Source organism: Eleginops maclovinus, chromosome 3 (assembly GCF_036324505.1).
Source record: "Eleginops maclovinus isolate JMC-PN-2008 ecotype Puerto Natales chromosome 3, JC_Emac_rtc_rv5, whole genome shotgun sequence".
Classification (NCBI taxonomy): domain Eukaryota; kingdom Metazoa; phylum Chordata; class Actinopteri; order Perciformes; family Eleginopidae; genus Eleginops; species Eleginops maclovinus.
The window spans coordinates 10,011,886-10,037,959 of record NC_086351.1 but is presented as its reverse complement, the minus strand read 5'-3'; the positions used below and the strand labels follow the sequence as shown (position 1 = coordinate 10,037,959).

Below are 26,074 nucleotides of genomic sequence, written 5' to 3'. Positions count from 1 at the left end.
GCATCCACCCCAGCAAAGCAGTGAGTGAAAGTGCACCCGGTAGAGCGTCATTGGCCAATAATGAAGGGCTCCACCAGCCTCTGCTACAGACGTGCAGCAGCCCACCCACCTGAGTAGAAATAGCAGTCTGCCATGCAGGTAATTATCAGGCCCTTCATAGACACCTGGGGATCCACATAGCTCTTTGCACCTTACCAAAGCCACGTCTTAGAAGCGCTTACCTCCTTCCCTACCTTGTATATACCAACCACAATCCATGCTTGTCATTTTACTTGCTGTTATGATAAAAAAAAACATGTATATCTTTTAGATGTTCAACTTAGTGAATCTGTAGTGTGGTATAAAGGGAGTGCATGCTGGTTTTCCTGTGTCACACAGTGTAATGCTATTAATTATGATTCATCCTGTAGGCCCAATGTGTGATCACTAATTCAATTCATGTAACACTCCTCAGTTTAAATCTGCAGAAAAAACAAAATCCGGTTTCATTCATGTGCTGTGGATGTGAGGATCGTGAGGAGGCAGTGACTGTGACGGGGGCATGAAGCCAAACAAATGCCAACTTCATCTCTGACACAAGACTGCGTGTCCTTCACTCCTACCTTTACGTTACTACATCTCCATGTGTCCTGCTTGTCTTTAACTTGAAGACATCTCCATGCACCTCCGGGTCTAATTGACAGTTTCGTTCACGCTCCAGTGTTACAGCTTTTGCGCCAATCCTCTCCCCTTCCCCGTTTTCATCGCTTTCATAATTGCCACCAACATAATGACACAGTTGCTGTGGCAACCATGTCTCTCTTTTTCTATCTCTCTCTCTCACACACACACACACACACACACACACACACACACACACACACACACACACACACACACACACACACACACACACACACACACACACACACACACTCTTCTGCTGAAATTGTCAACTGCTTTAATTAAATTATGTTAAGTTTCCGTCCACATTTTTAAAGCTTGTCCCAACTCTGCTTATTACTTTTATGATTAGCTACAGAGGCTAATTTCCCAATTAGGTTTTTCACTGCATGTATAACGAAGATTTTCAGAGTCAGTCAATTAAAAAGCAGATTAAATGGAGGGGAATAAAGACACACGCCACCAGTTGAATGACCTGGTCATTTAACTGGTGGCGTGTGTCTTTATTCCCAGGTCATTCAACTGGTGGCGCAGAGCCTGATCAGCAGCAGTCTGATCGACCAATCACAGAGCCCCCTCCTCCCCGGCAGACAAGTCGCAGTTAGGCGGTGTAGCCTATCTCGCATGGAAATTATGAAGGGAACCAGCTTCAGTCGATTCTATATGGAGAAAAGTTAAATTGCAGGATTTTTTAAAAATTTGGTGACGCGTTTTGCCTTTTTGACCATTTGCATTTCAGCATGTTCTCCGGGATAGTTGCGCAATAACTTGTGCTGTAGGCTACAACAAACGGAATTTTCCGAGCCTGTAGTTTTATTGCCTTGTCACATGTATCAGAACATCTCAGAACATCTCGTCGGGCTCTCACTCTCTCTCCTGCTCATGTTTTTTCTCTCTTTTTGCCAAGATAATGGATTACCAATAGCCTGATGAAGACACATCATAGAGAGGTGCAGTAAAAAAATGTTAAACAGGTGGCAGATCCAGCAACAGTTCAAGCTGTCCTGATCATCCTGTGCCACAATAACAGGCTGCCATCTGAGAGACGCTGAGATACAGTGCGCAGTCTCTCAGCGCTGTTCTCCAGCATCAAACCCCAGAGCAACGCACAGGTAAGACACGACATTATGCACCTTCTATTCATGCAACGCCAATTTACAGAATTACACGCACAACTGTTTGATGGCTTCATTGTGTGCTTCTATCTGTATGAAAAATGAGTTTGGCTTATGTTTAGACGCATCAGCTGGACGCTGTCAAACAAAACATTTGGATGAAAGCTGCGCCACAGAAACATCTGCAGGCTTTGTGCTGGGCAGCCATCGTTTTCATCACTTATGCACTTTAATGGAGTGCACATTGCGACATTATCAACATATTGTTATAAAGACCGACATATCCAAACGGACTACACACACATGCACAAACACACGCACCGGCACGGATACACCCACGCACTCTTAGCCTCCTAATACATGCAAGTCATTTCCATAACCCGCATGCTTGTCGCTTGCAAGTTGCAACTTATTAACCTTACGAAGTATAGATTGTAATGTGAAGACTCGTTGTCCAAATGCAAAGTCATTGCGCAGCAGATATTTCACTGATAAGACTGAAGCTGCTCTCCGCTATTTTGACCGTAATTAAATGTCCATTGACTCGTATCTAGGTGTTTTTCCCTATTGATTCACATCTCACTGCATTTTTGCAACAGCGTGTCTTAAGAACAAAAAGGGGCCATTTTGTTTCATTTCCAACAAACACCTGTTGAAATTGTTGCATGCCCAGCCGTCTGCACAGCTGGTCAGCTTCATGCAATGAAAGTAAAGGGAGTGTGTTTCATTTGCGTGGAGAGAATTGCTTGCAATGAAAGGAAACTGTGGAAATGTGTTTTTCTCCCTCCAGTGGCCGTGCAACTCAGGGTTGCATCTTCACAGCTCTGAATGTGTTGCCTTTCACCCTTTAGTTCCCATACTCCCTCTCTCTCCCTCTCTACTGCATTGCTTCAACAGCACAGTATTGTCAGACATCTGACTTCACAGTTTTGGATGCATTTTCATATTCTTGCCTTGAATGTCCCTTTGTTTTATTGCAAATATTCATTGGGGAGGGGTTTGGACATTTTGGCCAGAAAATCCTCATGTGAACGATAGTCAGAGCAGAAAATATGGTAATGGATGTTAAGCGGCGAGGCATCAGGGTCATCTTGTTGAGCAAGAGACGGGCAGATGTGACTTTGAAATCTGGTTTGTCTAATGGGTGTAGATTGGATTCTGCCTCCCTTCTCTTTCACTACCTCTTTCACTCACACACAGACAGAGCTGCAGTGCTATTCTGAGAGAGTTAGCTGCCTCAACCCACGCACAGAATCTGAGAAAGAGAGAAAAGGCAGAACGAAGGAGAAAAGAGGAGAAGGAGAGAGCAAGTGGAATAAAGGAGAGAGAGAAAAAGACTGACTACGTGAGGTTTACAGAATGTACTACAGTCTCTCACATGCACATAAAGCCTTTTAACAGTTTCACATGATCCCCCTTTAAATGTTCCAACAGCAGCTGATTTACAGTCTTCATTTGCACTCTTCTTGTGTGTGGCATTGACTGTATTTGCAGATCTGCTTGGCTGTGCTGTTTGTGTGATGTTCTATGTTGTATTGGTAAGTGCTGGGAGAAATGTACTTGATTCTGTGCCACCCACACACCGCCCTCCCACTCATGGTCGTCTCTGCATCTATACCTCTGGCTCTTCCCGCTCGCCACAATCTCTATGCTCATTTAAATCCCTACCCTGCATTTATCCCTCTGCTCTCGTTCTCCCTTTCTCCATCACTGGCTTTTCAGGAGCTCCCGCAAACCAAACAGGCACACAAACACGCACACTCTGCACCTCACAATGTAATTATTAAAAATAAGTGTTTTGTGTCAATAAGTGAGGTTTGGGGCTTCTTTCTAACCATGCCTCTCATTTGTGTTACAGCGGATACTCTGGCGTTACAGGTTTGTCGACATGCAAACCTGAAGACCGTTCTGGAAATCAAGTAGAACATTTAGAGAGGACGGAAAAACACTTTTGGAACATTAATCAGTGGGGGGAAGTGAGTCTTTGTTACTCGTTTATCCTTTGCCGAACTATCCTCAGAAGGTCAGAGGAGCGTGTAACCGAAACAAGTGGAGCTCTCTGTGATTTCAGCATTCTGTCTCCCCCATCTGTGCCTACATTCGCCGCTACAGATAGGGACGTTTTTTGATAATTACATGTAATTATAATTTCTGTGGGAGACAGATCTGCCTCTGTCTATTATTGCCAACACCTCCAACACAATAACTTCACACATTTACATATTTCTCCACAAAAGTGATATTCTTTGAAGACAAATCAGGAATAATTTTACTTAGAGAGACATGTCACATGAAGACAAAATGTGCCATTCAGTTCATATCTAATTAGTAAAACGATTGAATGACACGGGTAACTTTTTGTGCCTAAAAGCTGAATAGAGAGCATTTAAAATCTGTGACGTTTGCCTCACTTTGCAATATTTTTCACAAGCTGGGAGTCATTTTCTTGTTTTATGCTTACTCCTAAATTTTAGCTGCGACCGTCTTCTAGCACCTAAACTGAGCCTTCCTCATTATTCACCATCGGCCAAATCACAGTAACAGTCTGTGTGGATGCTCAATAATCCAATCATAGAGAAGATTGACATAAAGTACACAGTGTATCTATAGATGTGATGAGTGCCTAGAACAAGATATCATGGAGAAAGGTCTGTGTCTCAGAGAAACGAAGCATCATTACTTACAGTTTCCGTCAGTGGTGCAGTCTGTTAATCTCATGTGATTGTTATTAAGAAATATAGAATTCATACATTTTTCAAGAAGGGAATTGCTTACAGCTTAAATAAGTGCCAATCTGAATGTGCCAGACTGAAATAGTCAACCAGGAATCAACAAAACAAATACAATAGTTTACATTTGATAAAACAGTGGCCATAGACCATAGTTCAAGTGCCATGGTCAGTAAGAATGTATAGGACTGCCATATTTTATTGAAAATCCTTGCTACTCCTCTTTACTGGCCTTTTTGGTTACAAATTAATTCCATCCAGCAGTACGTCAGAGACCTGTTCTTTTGTTCAGCGGGAAGTGTGGAACAAGGCATTAAGGACTAAAAGCATGAAGATTGTTGTTTTCAATTTGTCCTTTTTACAAAGCCGCATCCATTTTAGTCTTCTAGACTTGAAAGGGCAAAAGATGAAGTCATTACGCATTCAGAGTTCCTTTCTAGCAGTAAATTAAAACCATTTTAATACCATTTGTCGACAATTATTGAAACCTACCAACTGTTTTTTTTTTAGTGGTAGACCTTTCCATTTGTATTTTTCCTGACCTTTTGTAATATTACTCCATATAAATAATCAATTTCTCAAAAAAAACCTAAAACCAGGCTTTACATTTCACCATCTAACATTACTGAATGAAACTACTGATACATCATAAATATTCAGTAGGTTGTACATGCTACTTGAATATTTCACATGCCATTTTAGTGGGTTAAACGACAAAAGCGGATACTGCATTGACTCAACAACAGAAAATAGATCTCTTAGTCATGTAAAAATGACGCCCACCACCAATCTTCGAGTCCTCGCTGTCTCCCTGCTCTCCCTCCTCTCCCTCCTCACCGCCCCTCTCACCACTGTTGTGGAGACCTCTCCGTCCCCCCCTCCTCAGCAAATAGACTCCCCAGGGAGTCCTTTCTTTGAGCAGCCAAAGACTAGCCCAAGTCCCCCTCTCCTGCTCCTTGCCATGCAGGCCAACATCAGGCCAGCTGCTCTTCAAGGCAGGACCAAAGCACCCGAGAAACTTCCAGAAACCTCAAATCTCGAGGAGCCTCCGAGGCCCCTTCCCCAGGTCATGTTCCCCAAAAATGTGACTTCATCGAAGGCCCTTGCACCTCCCTTAGGCGCTGCCCAGGTAGCGCCCATACCACCCCGTATGATGGAGGTATGGAATGATGTATGTCGGGGTTATTATGACGTCATGGGACAATTTGATATCGCTTTCAATTGCTCAAAGGACACATTCATCTTTTGCTGTGGAACCTGCCACTACCGCTTCTGCTGCCCAGACCGAAACCAGCAACTGGATCAAGATATTTGTAAAAACTATTACTCTCCAGACTGGGCCAAGCCACAGACAGACCCAATGATGTTGCCAGAGGAATTAGGTCCTGACCCTGACTTTGATCCACTGAAGCAGCAGAGTCACAACACGGGATTCGTCATTGGTGGCGTGATCGTGTTTATGGTGGCTGTCGCTGTGGGCATCAAGGTGGTCTTCAACAAGGTGCAACAGGAAGCCAACCAACGGGACCTCAACATGCCCAGGTGAGGCTTTAAAAAAAGCTTATACTATCACTCCTGGTACTACATTCAATATATGAATGCTGTAATTTAGGTGTTCATGGCTCCATAAATGGCCCAGATTCATCATTCTGGGCTCTGAATAATGTTGTTAGTCATCCGATGAAACATATTTGATCTTCATCGAGTGGCTGCTGAAGAATTCATGGTTGTTTTGATCCCTCTAGGCTTTCTATCTCGTATAGGGCCTATAATCTTGGCAATAAAATATGCATTTTGATTTATTAACAGGTTGCAGTTTTTCTATCTTTGGCTTCAGTAGTACAGGATGAAGGTTGTAGACTCATATGGAGAATCTGGATTAATCCCTAAAAACTTCAAACGATTCCTACCAAATTGTTTTATTCTAATTCATTTACGGTTAGTGTTATCATTGTAAACAATTGCATAAAAATCAAATCAGTTACCTACCAATACACTATTTAAAATAAAACCTTGTGAACAATATTGATATTCGGAAATATACGAAAATACTAATCACAAAAGACCAATAAGCATGTTTTCATGAATTCTATGTTAAATGATCATCAGCAGCCATTAAAAACTAGTTTATTTTCAGTTTAATCTCGTTTTCTATTTCTGCATGTGTTTATTTCATCATTAGAGCCCTGGTTGACATGCTGCGGCACCAGTCGAGCCCTGTCCAGAAAGATGAGAGAAACAACAGCGTGGCTCTGGCTGTAGGGGACGGGACAGGGACACTGGGGAGACCTCCGAAAAATCTTTACGCCCCAGGATTGCCGAGCAAGGACAACAGATGTGAGCGTTTAGTTTTTTTTTTCAGCGTTAGTGAATAGCACAATCAGAGCTTTTGTAACTGCATCCTCTGGGTGCCTAGGCACAGCATATTTGTCACGTAATGCATGTGAACGTAGGTCGTTTTCTGTGTCCCATAATCAAGATATCTTTGTATCCATTGGGCATTATATAAAAAAAGAAAAGGAGTCTGAAGAGGAATGCTCTTAAAATACATATGCTTTACACCATGATGTGGGGACACTGTGCATGAGAGATGATGTGAAGGTGAATAGATGCAGATACAAAATGTCTATAGTTGACTTGATCCTTTTATGTTAAAGGACCATTGAACTGGGAACTGCCTGATATCCATTTTGAGATGATTACCTTATGTTCTTTTGATTTGCAGTGGGAAATATTCAGCACAATTTCATCCACTCTTCAGGCACCAGCCCCAAACACACCGCGACTATCGGTAAGCAGCTGGTGAAAGCCAGGCTCCCATGTATATTACATGCAATCTCCATAATGCTTCATTTACCTTGTTCCGTTTCATTTAAGCTCATAAGAACTCTCATTCATCCCAACAATGATAATGATTGTCAGAGCTTTGGTTCTTTGTGTTGAAGGGAAATTCTGACTGTCTGAAATGTGCACAGATTCACACACAGCTACTTGCGGCGCGCTATGTCCAGGGGAGCAAATCTCATTTAACACACTGTCGTTTTCTCCCCCTGTGGTCTGTGTAGAACGCACCCCCCGGATGAACAATGCTCAGCTGGCAGCTGGAGGCACCCTGCTTTCCAGTAAACACAACAACACCAAATCCCAGCCGGCCTTCCACCACTCCCTTCACAACCTTGCTCAGCTGCCGCCCTCCTACGAGAGTGCCACCAAGCCTGAGCTCAACAGATACTCCTCACTCAAACGCCTCGGTAAGTACCCTAATTTTCAAGAAATCAGGACAAATGTACCTGCTGTCTTCCCGTCTCCCCTCGTTTCCTAAGTACTGCAGCACGGTGACACTCTTGACACTTTGGCATAAAGGGCAAAATGCGTCATAATGTGCTGATGCTATTGACTGTGGTGATAAAAAACATTCAGAGACACTTTGTTTGGCTTGCAGAGAAAGGTCTTGATGAGTACTCGTCTGGTTACTGCACCACCAAGCGCCGGCCTCACACTGCACAGCCGGCCCTCCAATCCTCCCAGCATCACCTCCACTGGGGTGGTGACTACACCTTGAGTGGGAGAGGAACCCTTCCTCGGCACGCAGTCCGTCCCTGGATCCCACCTCCGCCTTCTGGCATGCCGGCTTCACCCACCCCCAATCCTTACCCTCTGGATCCCCCGGAGCCCCAGTACAACCCCAACTACGAAACACTCTCCAAGCCCAGGAAAGTTAAATCCAGTGACCAGCTGCTCAACATGGGGGACGTCCCTGGCAACACGGGGACACTGTCCAGGTTGTCCAAGAACCAACAACACCAGTATTACAAAGCCATGGTTGCCTCCAACAAGAATTCCAACACGCAGACACTCACCAGGAAGACCCAGGACAGGCAGGGGAGGCAGGAGAGAGATGGGAGACAGGAGAGAGATGGGAGGCAGGAGAGAGATGGGAGGCAGGAGAGAGATGGGAGGCAGGAGAGAGATGGGAGGCAGGACAGAGAAGGGAGACAGGAGAGAGAGGAACGGCTGCTCATGTCCCCGGACCATTTGGAGGACAGGATGGGGGTCGGCGGGATAGGGGTCGTAGATCCGTACGCCCACACAGGAGGGGTTGTCCCTACGCTGCCCCGCCAGCAGAAGGCCCAGTCCCAGCAGAATGTCTGCGCCACCCCCTCCCTCGACCGACACCACATGATCAAGATGAACTCTCATCCCACATCCGGACGCGAGCAGGAGAGGAGCACACCCATGACGGGCCACATGAGTGGAAACATGGGCTGGGCGGGGGAAGGGCCTGGGGCTGGGGTAGTCATGGGAACGGGAACACTAGGGGGCCACAGTGCCAGGAGGATGGCTTTCGCTACAAAAAGGCAGAACACCATTGAGCAGCTACATTTCATACCAGGAGGGGGTGGCGGGGGCTCGTCAGGGAGTGCAGGAGGGAGTCAGGGGATCAGGACGGGGAGCAAAAATGAGGTGACGGTGTGAGGTTTGTGCCTAATGTAGAGTTTACCCCTGATCAAAGGTATGGGAGTAGATCACCCTTCTGCATTTAACTATTAGATATATAACTACAAGAACTAGAAGTATAAAATATAGTAACATTAGAACGTGTTTAGGCTATTCAAATTAGTGTATTCTAGTAATTCAATAGCTTAAATATGATTAATCCGTAAAAATTCTAGGTGGGGAATGTCTGTACCACTTATGTGATAGCCTACATCAGCCATATTTTGTAACAAAGTTTGCCATATACAGCGGTGCCATTACTTGTAGAAAGATTGAAAGGGTGAAACAAAACCAACAGAAGTGTCGTTCATTATTTAGTTTTTATATGTTTTTCAAAAAGTACTCAGGAGCCATATTAGATAGGGAACTAGAGGATATATATATAGAGATAGAAGAGGTCGATGCAGACGAGGAGCATGTAAAGTATTCTATCACAGAATTTAACAGAGAATTGAACCAACTACCTGCTGGACTGTCAACGTGCTCAGCTCTCGCCAACATTGATTGATTAAACTGAACCTCATGGGTGTGCAGCCTGGTGGACTAAATGAGTGGGAGTGAACCATGTGCCTGGAGAGGGATTCTGGAGATCTGATACTCAACCTCATCCTGACACAGGGAGACAAAACAGATTTTTGGTTGCTTCCTTTGATAACGAGCGGCCGAGGTGGGGGCTGTTAGCGACTAGGACACAACAGCCTGTTTGCAGGACTCCGCACCTGATTTTGAAAGCGCGGACATACCCACATCACCAATCTGACGCCTGGGTTGCCTAGTTTTCCATGTGACCTTAGATCCAATCCCCAGAGAGACTCACTCTGATCACTGTTACACAGCATTAGTGTAACCTGACGTTAGATAACATTATGGGTGATTTTTTCCCCTAACGTTCCCATCTATAGATCAGGACCTAACTGTAAGAACATTGGGCTGCCAAATAATATAGAGCCATCTGTCACGTTATTACAAAAATATCTTGACAAAAACATAGACGAGCCAGGCGATGCATGTGTTCAGTTTACAAATAAAGAGGCAACTTGCTTTAATTGCAGGTTGTGAACGAGGAGCAAAGGTTTTTCTACAGAGCACAAATGAATAGACGTAACTGTCCTTCAAAGCCATTTATGGAGATACAAAGTAAATACCACAGAGGAAGCTGGTCTGACAATCACCATTTTATTATTCTCACCAGGTGACAAATTACAAAAGGCAGATATTTTGTACAGTCAAAGGATTGGCTTCAGAGCAAGCCAAAAAAAACCTCTGAGTCAGAAGAGAGAGGGCGACCTGAGGCCTTCTCCTGCATGGCTCATATGCCGTAAGAGACTCGGATGATTAGGAAGCCCTCCCCATCCTCAAGAGGAAGACCTTGCTGTATCATAACGCACTTCAGCCAGTATGAGTAAAAAAAGAAAAAAACAACAAAAAAAAGAAAAGAGAAAAAAAAATCTTCATCAATAACAACACTTATCAATACTAAGGGCTATCCTATCCTATATACTGTAGTATGTGATATCTGTGGTCCATATAAAATACTATCTCTTTCTCTTGATTTTGTGTTGATATTGTCATGTTGTATTAAGTATTACTGTGTACAAAAAACAAGAGCAATTTAAGCACAGTTCAAAGAGAAACACGGAGACAAAAAAAACACTTTGCACAAATCTATCCCGATATTTGCACCTGATACAGACTTACATGTATCGTGTCCTCAAGGTTTACAATCTGTACAAGCACAGCTGACAGTGTGACTGATCAATGGAGGGTATTGTATTGAGAGAGGATTTTTTTTATCGACATGAAATCAGAGATCATTTTGGCAGATCGAAGAAGAAAATTGTTACTGCTTGGTTTTTTTTGTCATGTGGAAGGGTACAGAGATGAAATACTGATAAACAGAAACACAGATTTCATTTGGACAATCTTCCTATACACAGTGCTAAATGTAGTTGTTATGAATATGATGGAGTGTTATTATTAATAATTATTATAACTGTTATGGTTATTATTAACAATTATCTTATGATGTGATGTTCTTTTACTTGGTGGGATTTAAGTGTTTATTGTTTTTAGATGACTAGCACTCTCATGACTAGTTTTTTTTTTTTTCATACATATGGTCATAAACTCAAGTTTTTAAAAACATTCCAAATCTTGATGCATGCCAGCTCCATTTCACTGAGAGGCAGTTACAGTATGCCTGGATTATAAGGTCATCGATGCTTTTATGGCCAATTTCTCCAGCTGTATGTACTGTGCCTAGACATCGGCCTTATGACTTCTTGATCTCAAGTGAATTTAGGTTTCCACTCGGGTATTAAAAATATCTATTGAAAAAATCTGCAGCCTTCTAAACGTATGTGTTGATGACGTTGATTTAACAGCCAGTGAGGGATAGGTGTGTTCGGGACGTGATAGAAGTTTGTTATCAAGACTGGAGGTGGTCTGCTGTCTCCACTGCAGCAACTGACCCCATAACATTGTGGGTTGTACACACTGAAACCCATGATGCCATAATATATGTGTGTTCGGATGAATGTTTATTACACAGGGGGGAGAGAAAACGGAGCTCTGATGGAAACCTGAAGGCTTTGAGTGTCTTTTTTCAGGGAAATAGGACAGTTGACATACAGTAGTATTAGATTTTTTTAATAGAGCCACAAAAGGTCTGTAGCAAAGTCTGTAAAATCTCACAAGCCATATCCATTGAAACTCATCATCATCATTTTATAAATGGTTAATCTAATTTGTGCAAGTATTGTATTTTGTATAGCTAGTACAATCAGAATATTTTGAGTGATCTCTTCGACATTAATTTGAGGATTCAACAAATTATGTGTTAGTAGTTAATGAATTGTACAGTGCCAAACTCATAACATTTTGTTGTCTTTCTATTGCCATAGCCTACTACAACACTAAAGGGGTTATTTATTTTTCACAACTGAGAACTAAAGCACAGGCAAGTTAGCTAAAAGAGCTAGATATTAGAAAGAAATTAATGAATATGGTGTGTGTTTTTACCTTTATGAATTCATTTTAGAGGGAGGATGGTTAATGGCCACCTGAAATGTAAAGCACAGCAAACAGTAAATTGTAGGGACAGGGACCGTGTCCACGATTTCCGGTAATTCATGGATTTATTTTCATGCCTATAAATTTTAAAACTACCCTTTTGTTATTGTTCAATGCATTGATCCCCTTGGATACGACAGTGACTTACAAAGAATTTGTATAATAAAGTTGGTGGAAAAAATGTTTTGTCTCTTATTATAGAGTTTGTGATTCTTGCACTATGAATATAATATTGTTTAAAATATTTGAGCTCCATTCTATATTCTTCTTAACCTGATACATGAATGGTCATTAATTAGACTCCTCTGGTACATTTACGTTGCTTTTTGATATAACCAAACCATGCAAATTGTTTCGTATGTCATATTTTTAAGATACTCCTCAACCATTGAGGCTTTTAAAATGTTTTCTTGAATAGAATTATCTGACAAGGTCATATTCAGGGGTGGTTATTATTACATTTTTTAACTTTTCATATAAAAGCAAGTTATGGTTCGGATAAAGCTGTATTTTGGGAAATTGAGATTCAATAATAATCACCTGATGAATTCATCTTTTATAATGGGTCGAATCAGACACAGTGGCTATAAGAAAAAGTCCTCTTGGCTTCAGCATGTTAGTGGACACCGAGAGTGGTGATAAAATCCCACATCACCAGGGTCTCAGATATTGTATAAGCAACATTAAGACTATACAGTGCCGGTGGGAGAGGACAATGGTGCTTTTAAATGAAATGAAAAGGCAAAATATGTCTTCATATGTTTCTCAACTCGAGACCATCTGAGGGCAGAGTTATATCATAATGTACCTGCTGGATGCGCAGAGTGAGTGGAGAGCTATGGAGCTCATATTTAAAACCTCCAGTGAATACATTTATTGCACTGAAATTCATGACGGCTTCAATAAAGAAACAGACAATGTCATAGCTCTGATATAGAAATAATTTGTACTGGAGGTAAACAAAGGGCACAAAACATATTATGTTTGATTTAGGCACTGGCTGCCACTGATGCATTACAGCCATTGTAATTTGCACATTTCACCACCAGGAGGTTCAGTGCACCTCTCTGTTCTGAGACAAAATGAAGCCCTCACTCAGAATGTCATAACTCAAAAGATAAACCACCTGGCATCTTTCATAATTATACATATTTGCTAGGTGTGAAGTGAAACCAAATGTTACACAAACCAAGCTTAGTTTGTGTAGCTGACTGGTTCTGAGGAAAACATAACATTTTCTTTAAAAAACAAATTAATATTCCGAATGCAAATGTATGTGTTAGTCAAGGCTTTAGGGCCTTAAATGGTCCTGAGTAAAAAGATCCACATGCTCTGTGCACACCATTAGTATTCGGCTTGATTACATCCATAAATATCAGCGAGGACCAACGCTGAAATTATTCAGTGGTGAGAAAAAGGATGGAAGCTACTCAACAAAATCAAGAGTAATGAAGATGGCAAAGAATGGGGAATTTGTGTGGCATGGATGGAGAAAAGACTATTTACAATAGACCTAATTTTTGAGTGAACATTAATAAATAATTTAAAACCCTATGAGATACATGTGGTTTTTGCTCTAAGGATTTTTAAAATTTTTAAACTTAGGAGAATTACTTAATGTCACTTAGGGAAACGAACAACCTTAAACCATAATCCACAACAATATAAAACAGATTAAATAAGGAGTATAAAGGACGATTGGTACAAAATTCATGTTCCAAATCTATACAAATATTACCAATCATGACTCCTTTAATTATTTATTCAAGAGGACCAAAGTCACAACATAAATACATGTCTATTAGTATTGATTTTTATTATTATCTTTTCATTTTTGTTATTCATTATGTCATGATTTATAATTTTAAAATTGTAAATCAGAAAGTGAATGCTTTTTTCATTATCCATTTCCTGAAAAATGCTATGTATATAAGTGAAATGTTAGAATGTAGACAATAGCTGGGGAAGTATTCAGATGCTTCACTTAAGAAAAGTAGTATTAAAAGTAAAAGTACTTGGTTCGGTAGATGTCCTTAAAAAATAGTATGTACCTAGGTTATGTAGTGCTTTATTAAATAGCCAATAGGTTTGTATAGTTACATTGCACCTTTAAATGTTGATAAGTACTTATATTGTTTTGTCTCTGTTTAACGTTTATTATTGGGGTATTAAATACCTAATACAAAGTGACAGGGTTATACATTACATCAAAGGCTACTTTCCTTTCACCTAATGCTATGTATTTATTAATTATAGCCAACACTTGTAATATTTTCGTCTATAATAGGCCTATATAAACAACAGCCGTTATGCAAACAGGGGGAAAAGTCAATAACCTCCAGCTGGGACTTGGTGACTTTAGCTATAATCGGAAAGATAGTTGTGGCAGGGGAAATGGACACTTCTGTATTTGTTACATTTGGGGAAGAGGAGTCCCATTTTTTTTTTAACCAAATGGTGCAGCCGCCCGTGAGCCCCGCTGGTGCTACCCGGAAATATTACAAGGGCCGGAAAGGACCGATGTTAAGGGAGCACACGTCACTCACTTTTACCCAAAATTATTATCACCGACCATCCAACATTTTTTCAGTCGTCGAAATCTGTAATCGAAGGCTCCCTGTCGAAACAGACCGGTGGTAATGAAGTGACCATACGGCGGCTGAGGTATCCTTCGGCGTTGATTTCTTCTGGGAACCGTGTAAGTGTTGACCCAGCTCAGCATCAGTGAAAATGGCTCTGGCTAAAGCCTGGATAACAGCACGCAGAAATGGTAGCGGGCGATAGCTAGCTATTCAGTTAGAAGAAGGCGTGACAGGCCTCATCCATTCTGCAACTGTACTCTTGATGCGTAGGTAAACATTTGCTGAATATAGGTTACGCATATGTATAAGCTAACGCTAGCATCGTAATGATAACGTTAGTCTGCATGCTTTTAATGGTGCGGTGTGGAAAGATGGCTAACGTTAGCTGCAGAGGCTGTGTGGTTTTCTAGATTGCGTGTGGCTGCAAATGGCGAAACACGCCGAGTGTACAATATGATGCTAAGGAGAACAGTGAAGTTTTGCATTTAAGCGCGTCCAATGTTTTCCTTCGAAATGTTAGCCAATACTATTACAGGATGCCCCCTCAAAGTGCATCCGTTATTTCTTGCGCCTGTAAGACTCAGCAATTGTTTACATAGTGCAGCGGTGTGTAACGCTGATGTCAATTTGAGCATTTCTGCCTTTCTTCACAGGATTGGTGATTTACATTAAAATGAGAGGCAGTCAAATATGCGATAGATTATCTCCCTCATCTACCAGGGGAGCTCACTCCCCACCAGGTTCATCGCATCGATTAGAGGAAACGGTAAGATATAACGAGGTGAGCAACACGATTCAGTGAGTGGTTTCAATGTAGCCAGAGTACTTTCAGCCTGTTCACAAGTAGACTAATAATGATAATGCAAACCCAAACTTACTATTATTCAGGCAAAGACAAATGCATAATTCCACAGTTAAATACTCTTTTAAGTTGTTTGTCTAATAAGAAGTTATGTGAGTGGATTAAATCACCTAAAATGTGTACATCTTAAATATTGATATTTATATTTTTGGTTTGATATTATATCTATAAGTTGATGTCATTGCACATAGTGAAAAGAAGTTCAAGACTAGCAACATTAACAAGCCAGTCACCCTTAAAGGTATTACACAGAACAGATACTTTGTTTTAATATACAATTTCTGATATGGAAAAAAGAAAATACCATATACAATATTAAGACATTGCATGGACTTTTTTAGGCAATGAATGAAACTGACCCTCAGCTAAATCGTTCTTGGCCTTTGTCACAATTGAATAATAATTAAACTAAAACAGAATTTAAAAAGTCAATCATTCAGATTATGGTTATTATGGGGTTTTAATTGAATTGTCTGTTATTACAAAACGTAGACCAGAAAAAACTTTCTTGTGGTAATAATTACAACCAAAAATTTGCAGAATTGTGACAGCACAGATGGTAAAATGTAGCAGTGACGCCTCCAATGTAAGTAGTGCGGGTAAAATACAAATAATCAGATAAGTACAAGCACCTGCATTTAACAAAAGAATGGCGTCTGCTGTGAAATGTGGTTTTTCATACAACACTGCTGCTACACCTGTCTTTACTCTTCCTCAATAATAATTTGCTACATGCAGAGAGCCACATATTGTATACTGTATAATAATGGTCATAAGTTGGGTGATTACCTCTAAAGAAGCTTATTTTCCACTAACCTTTATGGCAGAGACCTATAATAAAGAAGTATATTCATAAAAGAGAGAATATTGATTAATTTAGTTACTATTGAATAGTCTGTAAGAGTAGAAACGTCTAGAAAGAGATACACAAAATTGTTGTGTGGCTGTCTTCACCTTTCAAAAACTGAAAATGTAGCAGGGTAGCTATGAACCATTGAAACTTTATGTAACAAAATAATTTTGTGGCATCACATCTAGTGTATATGAATGTGAAAAAGGGCAAATGAAACCTTGTGGACCCTACTGCATGAATATAAGTAATAATGTTACCTAATGCCCGCCATGGAAAAACATTTTAACGTTTTGTAATGTTAACATGCAGACCTAGGTTTCTATCGATTTAGATTGACCATATTGAATGGTGGTATAGTCCTGTTCCCCTCTATGACTTTCATCCCTTTTTGAATTTCTTTCAGCTGTAGGAACATCTTGGCTGATCAAGGATGAGGAACCTTTCTTAGATGAAGGATAATGTCAACGCAGTTACTCTCAAAGGAAACAGGAAGTCATTTCTTCTGCTTCTCAATAAAAAAACATTTTTAGTTTTTTTTTAATTAGATGGAACTCATCTACTTGTCTTAAAGACACTTTTACCCTTTAGTCATAAGCTCATCTTCCCGGCCACCCTGCTCATTTTGGAAATAGAGAGTGGGCAGCGGATAATCAACAGGGAGCACCAGAAGTTAACTATCTGGACGGACGAACTTGACATTTAAGACATTCAAGTAGTTCTGGAAAACAAAGTAGAAACCTCACGCCTAGGGTAAAGTTTATCTTTCACCAGTCACTGGTGGGATCATTGTTTTCGCTCCTAGCGCTGGAGGTTTGGCGCCTGCACCCCCATGTGCCAGTGAGTGGGAAATGTTCCAATTTGGAAAATACAATCTGGACATTATAGAGATGTTAAGTGGGCACCAGGCCCACCAGTTTAAAGGCCTTGGTTTAGATCGACAACTACAGCATCAACAGCAAGTGCAACTTCACCAGCATCAACTCCAGCAGCAGCAGCAACAACAGGCTGAATCATCTGGAGCTCTTCTGTCTGGACTTGGCTTGGGACCCCTGCAGGGGTCAAGAGGTAACGCCTTTTCTGATTCTGCCTCCATTTTTGCCAAGATGAGTGCCCCTCCTCCCCCACCTTTACAACAACAGCCTTCCTCATCTCAAAGCTCTCGTTCAAAGTCAAGCAAGATGAGCAGCAGCTCAAGCCATTCGTCAGGCTACCCACAGTTCCTGCGCTCTTTCCACCCGTCTGAGGCAGCACTAGCACAGGAGCAGTTACATCCAGGTGTAGGCCGTTTTGAGCACTTTGCTGGGGCAAGTAGCAGTAGTGGGAGTGCTGGGGGTTTAGGAGGATTAGTAACATCAGTACCTCCACCCCCTCCTCCTTTGCATCCCGGCCTCTCTGTCCCCACTCATCATCTGGTCCCTCCTCTTCCTCTCCTTCCCCTTCTACATCTGTGGCCACCTCTAATAACCCTTCTAGCAGCAGTGCAGTCAGCTCTTTGGGACACCAGTTGGTTGGGGCCCAGTCTGATGCACGAAGCCTTCACCAACAGTTTAGTTGCATGTTAGCTGCTAATCAGTATTTCCTTTCTGGGGTGCCTTCTAATGCTAGTTTAGAGCAATTTCTTGTTCAACAGGGAACGCATAACCACTTAGGGCTTGGTTTAAGTCAGACGGGCGGGGAGCCTAGTACTAGTCTTGCTCCACCCCCTGCTTTGCATTCTTCACACTCACATGGCCACTCCACTCCCCAGCCACAGCAGGCTCCACATCAGCCCCCTCAGCAGCAACAGCTTCCACCTCACACTCTTTCTCATCCTCACTCTCATTCCCATCCTCACCACCCACTCCACCCAGGCTCTCATTCCTCATCACTGAGTGGCTTTGACTTCCAGGGCATTCCTGTACTCTCATCAAATCAGATAGCCTCTCTGATGCAGCAGGAAGCAGGTTTGCCTCTCCCCTTGCCCCTTCATTTATCCTTATCTAAAGATGACGGTAAAGGTGAAAGCAGTAGTAGTAGTGGTGGTGGCAGTAGCAGTAGGAGAAAGAAAGCTATGGCCGGCTATTTGCCGCAGAGAAAATCTGATAGTAGTAGTAATAGCAGTAGCGGTCATGGCCACGTCAGCCACAGTGGTAATCCCACCAATAGCAGTCATGGTCAGCCCCCGGCTTTAATTGGTAGTGGGGTTGGTATGTCAGGTATAGGTGGAGACCCATCATCCCTTCTTGCCTCATCATCTTCATCCTCATCAGTAGTTTCTTCCTCCTCCTCTGCTCCCTCTTCCACTGCTGCCTCAGTACTGGTTACTAATAATTCTCACCTTTCTAAATCTGATAACCAGAGCTCAATGCAACCCAACAACTCAGAGTCTGATTTAGAGCCTGTTTATAGCTGTGGAGAGTGTGGCAAAAGCTTTCCTCACCTTTCAAGCCTTCGCAGGCATATGCGCATGCATGAGCCAACTACAGCAGGTACTAGTAATTCTTCCTCTACTGGCCCAAACCCCATTCATATTAAAGCACAGTCTGACCCAAGCCTTCCCCATTCGACCCAAGAAACCCCCCAAACCCCAACTATTTCTTGTCCTAGCCCAGACAAAATATTTAGCTGTCCTGACTGTGGCAAAGGCTTTAAGAAAAAAGGGCACCTCCTACAACATGGAGTTATACACTCTGCAACGCGCCAATATGGCTGCTCCACCTGCTCTCGGGCTTTTAATCGTAGAGAATCACTGACACGCCATGAGAAGATACATGAGGAAAAGCCTTTCCGATGTCCCGCCTGTGGTCGTGCCTTCCGTGAGAGCACCTCTCTACTGAACCATGCTGCCTCAGGCACCTGCGGCAAGCCAGGTAGGGGACCCAAACAAAGGGGCAGCAAGACAGGAACTGATGGTGAGGACAGAGTCGGGGGAGGGGGTAATGGAGGAGGGGGAACTTATCAGAGCAATAGAGGTGTTATTTATGGGAAAACTGAGGAAGAAGATGGTGTAATCATTGTGGGGGAAGGAGAGCCAAAATCAAGTTTAGGATGTGATGGTCTTTTTCAGTCTGCAAGGGGAGGGAATTCAAATGACAGGGACAGAACAGATGCTAAATACCCCACTGACTACTCTCGGAATCGTTACACAGGCTACCATGATGACCATCGTTCTCAGGGGAATCCATCTCCATGCTACTCTGGTGCCTCCCCCTGTGGAAGTGGGATGGCGGGCCCTGCTCTGAGAAAGGCACCATTGGCTCCAACACTGCATCCACACTCACAGAGCCACAACCAGCACCACCAACAGCAGCAACAGCCCCACCTGCCCCTTTCTTCTCTACTGGATGACTCGGAGGATGATGTCACTAGCTCTGTCAATAATGCAATTTCCGCAATAACGGCAGCTAGTAACAGCGGAAATAGAGGGGATGATAGGGGAGACATCATAGGAGGTCTTCTAGGTGGTCTTGGTTTAGGTCCTCTTGGCTCACCTTCATCAACATCTGGTATGGATAAGAATTTCAGAGGTGGTGGTAGCCAGGATGCCATGAGCAGCAACCAACAGAATCTTACCGCCAAACCAAAACGTCCACGCAAACCAAGAGCTAAAAAAGATCCTGCAGCTGGTGGTCAACCCCCCAAACGTAGGCAATACACCCCAAGAATGGGGCCCAGTGGCCTCCCACGCACTCACCTCTGCAGTGTTTGTGGCAAGGGTTTTGCACGTCGCGAGACCCTGCGCAGGCATGACCGCATCCATACTGGAGAGAAGCCCCATCACTGCACTGTTTGTGGAAAGTATTTTAGAGAGGCTTTTCACCTCAGCAAGCATCAAACAGTGCACTCTGGGGCAAAGAATTACAAATGCAGCATCTGTGGGAAAGAGTTTGGTTACTCCCAGAGCCTCAGGAGGCACAGCAAACTCCACCAGAAGGGGGAGCTGGAAGAGGTGCCCACAACACCAGCTGCGGAGAACCTCAACAGCTTTAACCCAAACCCTCAATGTAGCGTGGCCCAAGACAGGAGCCAGAACCAAGCACCAAGCACCTCCTCATATTACTCCTATCATCAAGACGTCAAACCTCAAGACACCAACCCCCAGACACAGCCTCCACCGCATCAGCAGCCCCAACCTCCACCTCGACTCTACACATGTGCTATATGTTGGAAGTCTTTCCGCCACCACTTCCATTTGACTGCCCATCACCAGACGGTTCATGAAGGTGGGGGTGAAAAGCTGTTCTGCTGTGAGGTATGTGGGAAAGCGTTTGCTTACGCTAACAGCCTCACCCGACATAGGCAGTCACAGCATGGTATAACCCGCTCTGAAGCACCTAACTCACAAGAAGGCAGCAGTGGGTCTGTAGACAACAGAGGTGTAAGTGATGTTAATCAGTCAACATCAGAGAGTGAGGCTGCCACCAATACCCTGCTACAGATGGCTCCTTCCTCTGAAGGCCATGGAGGGCAGGGTCTTAGTGTCGTCACTCATAGCCACCAACAGCCACCCCCGCAACCACCAGCTGGTTACTCTCCCCTCTTTTATGATGCTGCAGCCCAATCCTCAGCCTCTAATGCTCCATCCTACTCACAGCCTCTGCCGCCAAACTCTACAATCATGGCCCCTCAGCACCCGCATTCCCCAGCTGGGGTAAAAGGAGAGCACATATATCCAGCTGGATCCCGTAGCCGTACGCTCCACACCACAGCCCCGTTCCAGCCCCTCACCGAGCTGCCCTCCACTGAGCATCATCATCTGCATCATCATCATCATATTTCCCACCACCATCATCTTCATCATCAGTCAGGTACCCAGTCCCAGCAAAACTTTGACTGCAGCGTCCAGTTGTCAGATGATGAAATGAGACGACAAAAGAAGAAAAAAAAAAAGTCCGACAGGAGAGATTGGAGGGAAAATAAATGCGAATCCCAAGACTTAGTCAAATTGGATGAAAGCAAAAAGAAGAGAAAGATAAGTTGTACAATAAGAGGGAAGTCTAATAAAAAACAAGGCTCTCTTCGTTTGACTATTAGACGGGGCGAAGGATCAGGTGGAGGTGGCTATAAGCTTGTCAATACCGGGGGAATGAAGGTGCAGATCCTCTCATCTCTCAAAGTCCCAATTAAACGTTTTGGCTGCCCTATATGCCCCAATTCTGTGTTTTCCCGTAAAGCGGGAATGCTAGTCCACATGGCAGTTAAACACCCACAAAAAGCCTCGACCACTCAAGAGCGACTAAGGTGCCGTGTATGTGGGAAGCAGTCTCACAGGCCTTTGGCAGCCTTTATTCATCGGGCCGTCCATCGTGCCAAAGGGACTTTCTCTTGCCGACGCTGCTCCACTCGCTTCTGGAATGCTACACTGCTCTACAGGCACAAGGTGTCCTGCCGCCGCAGGGCTAAAGGACTGCAACGAGGAGACGCCAACAGGCTGAAGCTATCAAAAAGAGCAGGAGTGAGAGAGACCCGAGAGGGTCAGGAGGAGATGCCATACATACAGGGACCATACCGATACTGAGCATCCTGGTAACTGAAAAGAGGCAAACCAGAGAGAGAGATTGCAGTGCTTAAATGGGATGGGGGTGAAAAAAAGGGACTTGAAAAGGTAAATGTTGCCTTTTAGGAGTCATCCTCGTGTCTCTGTTGACATCTATTCTGCTTACTATTAGAATGCGTGTGTTAACAACTACTGTAGAGCATCCTATAAAATATCACCAGAAATTCTTCCAGGTTATATTGGAAGAGGTTTTCAAAGATGTGACTGTTTCCATAGGTTCATTAACCCCTTAAGTGCATTGACACTATGCTTGGCTGACACTGTGCAGTAACTAGACAAGTTTAAGTGAAATGACCTGCTAATGTATCTCTTTCCCCATAACTAGACTCCCTGCTTCACCTCTTGCTGTATGATAAACGTCTCTGCTGTGTACTTTGTCTTGTTGTTGTTCACTTAGAGGATTTTTTAAAATGTAAAGTGCATTTATTAGGAGTAGGGACATGAGGACAAAGACCTTTGTTGATAGTTTGTCAGTGCATGTTTGTTCTCTGGTCAAGTTTTTAGCTGAGGTTGTGAAATCACTCCTACAGTATGTGATGGTTTATTCAGTATATCCCAGGAGTTTGTAGTGTTAAACTTGATTTGAAGGTTAATCTATATTCCCTAGTGATGGAATCACATATAGTTAAATTGTCAAAGTTGCTGGTAATTAGCATTTCAAGGATCCCTCTCCTGCCAAAATGAAGAATCTTTCAAAAAGCCTTGCTTAGTATGTTCACTTTACTTCTTTTATTTGAGATATTCCTAGCTTTTATACCAAGAGATTGAAAACAGGTCAAACAAGTGGACTGTAACACATGTTTATCTCATGTTATTTGTATGCTCTTTTTAGCAGTGATTATTTCTACTGTACTTCACGTGTGTTAAAAACAAGGACCTATTATATTAGAAACAAATGTAATATTCCATGTATTTATGTGTGTAACCCAATCAGTCTTCATGCCAATCTTATACTTAACCCCTTTTACTTTTTGCTGAGTTGCAATCATATTATTACGGTCACACCTTGTTTTTTTTCCTGCAACAAAATTACATTTTAAGTTAATCATGTCACTTTATTCACATGAAATGTTCATACCCCTGTCAAGCCTTGCTTTTTTTTTCTTCTTAAGAAAATATAGTTTTAGTAGATTTCTATTACATTATTTACTGATAAGTCAGTAGTTGATTATATTTCAGCAATGAATAAACCTTAAGTGTAATCATTTGTTTTCCTTTCATTTTTCATTCAAAGTTGCCAACTGCAATATCCAGAAGATGGTACAAACAGGTAGTCATGAGTAAGTTTTAACTTTCACCAAAGTCTGTATTGTATATTATTATTTTTAGCTTGATGTCCTATTTAAATTTTATATCAATTTGTGGAGTAAATGGTTCTCAGGATGTATCACCATCACCTTCATTGGCCAAGTATGCGTAAACATACAAAGGATTGTAATAGTTTTCATTGTTCTCAGTTTGCACAGAAGTAGATGTAAAAGCTAGGATCAAAAACAAAAAGACAGATGCGCACAGATATTTGAAAAAAAACAAGTACAAAAATACCAATGAACGTAATTAAAAGAACAAAATAATCTATACGAGACAAGTGTTGGATGGATGGATGACCATACTGTGTTTCTATAGGCTGAATAGATTGTAAAGGATTTTATAATATTTACATATAAACAAAACATCGATTAAAAACAAACATGATCTATAATAGGAACAATTTAGGTTTTAGTACACAGGGTTATACTAGTGTATGACAGATTTAAGTGTTCATCAGTCTTGTTTCTGGTTGTGTTGGAGTAAAGTGTGGTGTAGTGCTGACCAGAGGGGAGGCAGGTTGAATTAAGGTTTACCAATGTTACTTCCAGATTATTCTGGGGTAATGTCTGGTTTTCAATAATTAAAATGCTCAGTATATTATCACTACACTAAAATAAAGGACTGTGTTAAACACCTCACACCTCACTCCACCAGGTGGCAGTAAGCAACTCATTTATACTGTCCCCTTGGCCTGGTGTGGATGTGTTGGAGTCACATGGATTTTGTACTGATAGGGGGTGGACTGGAGAGTGTTGTAGAATTTGGTGAATTATCTGCCAGATTAATACCTCAAATAAAATAAAATGCTTGAGGATCACTTGCTTAATCTCACCTTTATGTTAAGAAATTAATGTGATTTGAGGGTGAAATTAAATGCATGCATTTTTGCATTTGTTTGAACTATAAATTAAGAGCATTAAATCATTTCATTGTTATTGTTCCCCTTTCTGTGACTCCATATAAATTATATAATTATTTAAAAGAACTTTACTGAGTAAACCACATGTTAAGATTTAGATAGAAGTTGGACCTTGACATAATCATTGTTATATATTATGTCAGAATGACTTTAAAGTTTAACGTTTTTAAATGGTGTTTGTATTCTGATTCAACATAAATCAATGTGTTTAGCTTTGTAACATAAAATATGATTAATCCCCCCTGTTTTAGGTTGGGTCCCAGGTGGTTAGGATCCAAGGGGCCCACAGACGGACAAACCCTAAAGTTGGATAGTTTTCTTTAAAGAAAAATACAGGCTCACAGGACAGTGTTGACCAAAGGGCCCCAGAGGATTAGTGTACAACTAATAATCACATTTAGTGCACAGTATTCATAATTTATATATTCGTATCAAGCTGTAAGAAGACTTGAATCCGTCAGCTCTTGAAATAAAACAAAGCAGTGAACTCCTTGTGGAGCTTGATGTTTTTGCATTTGCTCTGCAACTGTACAGTAGACAGCCCCTCGCGCTTTTTGTGTTTCGAACTGGTCTCACGCGGCAGTGGCAGACGCTGAGGGGAATCCGGGCGGGCGGGTTTCTTCGACCTATTTCTGTCCAATGAGCGCGCATCGTGGGCGGAGCCGCGAGTGTGAAAGCCAATTGTAGCCAGAGCCGCGAGCGGACAAGGCATCGTCTCCGCGTGGCTCGTACACGTGAGCTGGAACAGCTATTGTACGCCGAGAGGCAACGTGCAGGAGCGCTGCTCGCCTGAAAAAACGGCACAGTCACGTTTTCTGTGGATTAGAAAAGGAGACTGGAAAAGCCATGCTGCACTACCTGATTATCACAGGAAGACACAACTGTGCTTTAATAAATATGAGCAACGGTTTGAGGCAGTAATCCTGAGAATAAATAAATGACTTAAATTTGGTGTCATTCAAAGGGTTTATTTGTCATTTATACACAATAGCTACAGTGTACTCTTGGCAGTGACATTCTTGAGTCTCAAGCTCCTTCAAAAATGCAACATAAAGTACATTTAAAATAGTGCAAAATTGTTCCAGTCTTTTCCAATATGTACATATAAAATAGGATGCAATAAAACAAAATGTTAAATTAAATGCTGTAGAGTGAAATAGTGTATTCTGTAAATACATTTAAATACATATTTGGCTGTACAGTTGTACAGTTTATTTTGGACATACAGTAGGCCTATTTGGATGGTGACACTTTACCAGTAGTGTACAGTGAATGAGTACATTCATTTAAGTACTATACTTAAGTACAATTTTGAGATACTAGTACTTTACTTGAATCTTTCAATTGTGTGCTACTTTGTACTCTTACCCCATTACAATTCAGAGGTTAATAGTGTAGTTTTACTCCACTACATTTATTGTTTACCTTAAATTACCTTGCAGATTGGGATTATGGTAAGAAATATCTAAACCACACTTAATAGGATTTAAATTAGACCTGAAATAATCCACGAACTACCTTTCAACACATTATTTGAATGTGAATTGCTTCACCTTTACCAGCTAGGATTAAAACATGAATGCATCAATAATTATTTGGGTAATTTAAGTATATTTTGATGCCAATACTTTGGGATTTTAGTTTGAGTAACATTTTGATTGCAGGACTTTTACTTGTAACAGAGTATTCCTGCACTCTGGTACTTCTACTTTTACTTAAGGGGAAGACCTTAATACTTTTCCACCTCTATAATTCACAGCCCTCAGGGGTTTAGCAGTCTTGTTGATTGTGGGATACAACTGTCCCTGAGTCTGGTGGTTCACCTCAAAAACAATAATTTGAAACGTGATGGCTGCAGCAAAAACACCCTGGTGAGTTTGTTTGTTTTTGTTAGACACAACAAATAGCCTGCTGTCCTCGAGGAGTGGCACGAGG

General features: G+C 42.0%; 3 protein-coding genes and 1 long non-coding RNA gene across 5 annotated transcripts in view; 2 read left to right on the top strand and 2 right to left on the bottom strand.

The window, feature by feature from the left end:
- The window catches only part of rps9 (ribosomal protein S9), a 145,282-nt gene that overhangs the window by 90,938 nt on the left and 28,270 nt on the right, over window positions 1-26,074 (bottom strand). The gene's annotated exons all lie outside the window — the stretch shown is intronic.
- Window positions 1,300-10,609, top strand: LOC134861530 (uncharacterized). Its single transcript, XM_063878803.1, has 6 exons — window positions 1,300-1,775; window positions 3,637-6,049; window positions 6,690-6,844; window positions 7,233-7,298; window positions 7,573-7,758; window positions 7,950-10,609. Exons 2-6 carry the CDS (start codon window positions 5,178-5,180, stop codon window positions 8,981-8,983), a joined length of 2,313 nt encoding a protein of 770 aa, XP_063734873.1. The 5' UTR covers window positions 1,300-1,775; window positions 3,637-5,177; the 3' UTR covers window positions 8,984-10,609.
- LOC134861531 (uncharacterized) lies at window positions 10,077-14,796 on the bottom strand. The gene is made up of 3 exons (XR_010165422.1): window positions 14,623-14,796; window positions 12,026-12,066; window positions 10,077-10,391 (listed from the first exon to the last, which is right to left on the bottom strand). It is a non-coding gene; the product is annotated as an uncharacterized LOC134861531 (long non-coding RNA).
- si:dkeyp-69b9.6 (Krueppel homolog 1) lies at window positions 14,524-23,114 on the top strand. Of its 2 annotated transcripts, none has more exons than XM_063878801.1 (4): window positions 14,524-14,774; window positions 15,312-15,424; window positions 16,777-17,438; window positions 19,502-23,114. In XM_063878801.1, exons 3-4 carry the CDS (start codon window positions 17,222-17,224, stop codon window positions 21,868-21,870), a joined length of 2,586 nt encoding a protein of 861 aa, XP_063734871.1. In that variant the 5' UTR covers window positions 14,524-14,774; window positions 15,312-15,424; window positions 16,777-17,221; the 3' UTR covers window positions 21,871-23,114. The 2 variants fall into 2 exon arrangements, with proteins under 2 accessions (XP_063734871.1, XP_063734872.1); XM_063878802.1 differs by having other exon boundaries at window positions 15,312-15,439.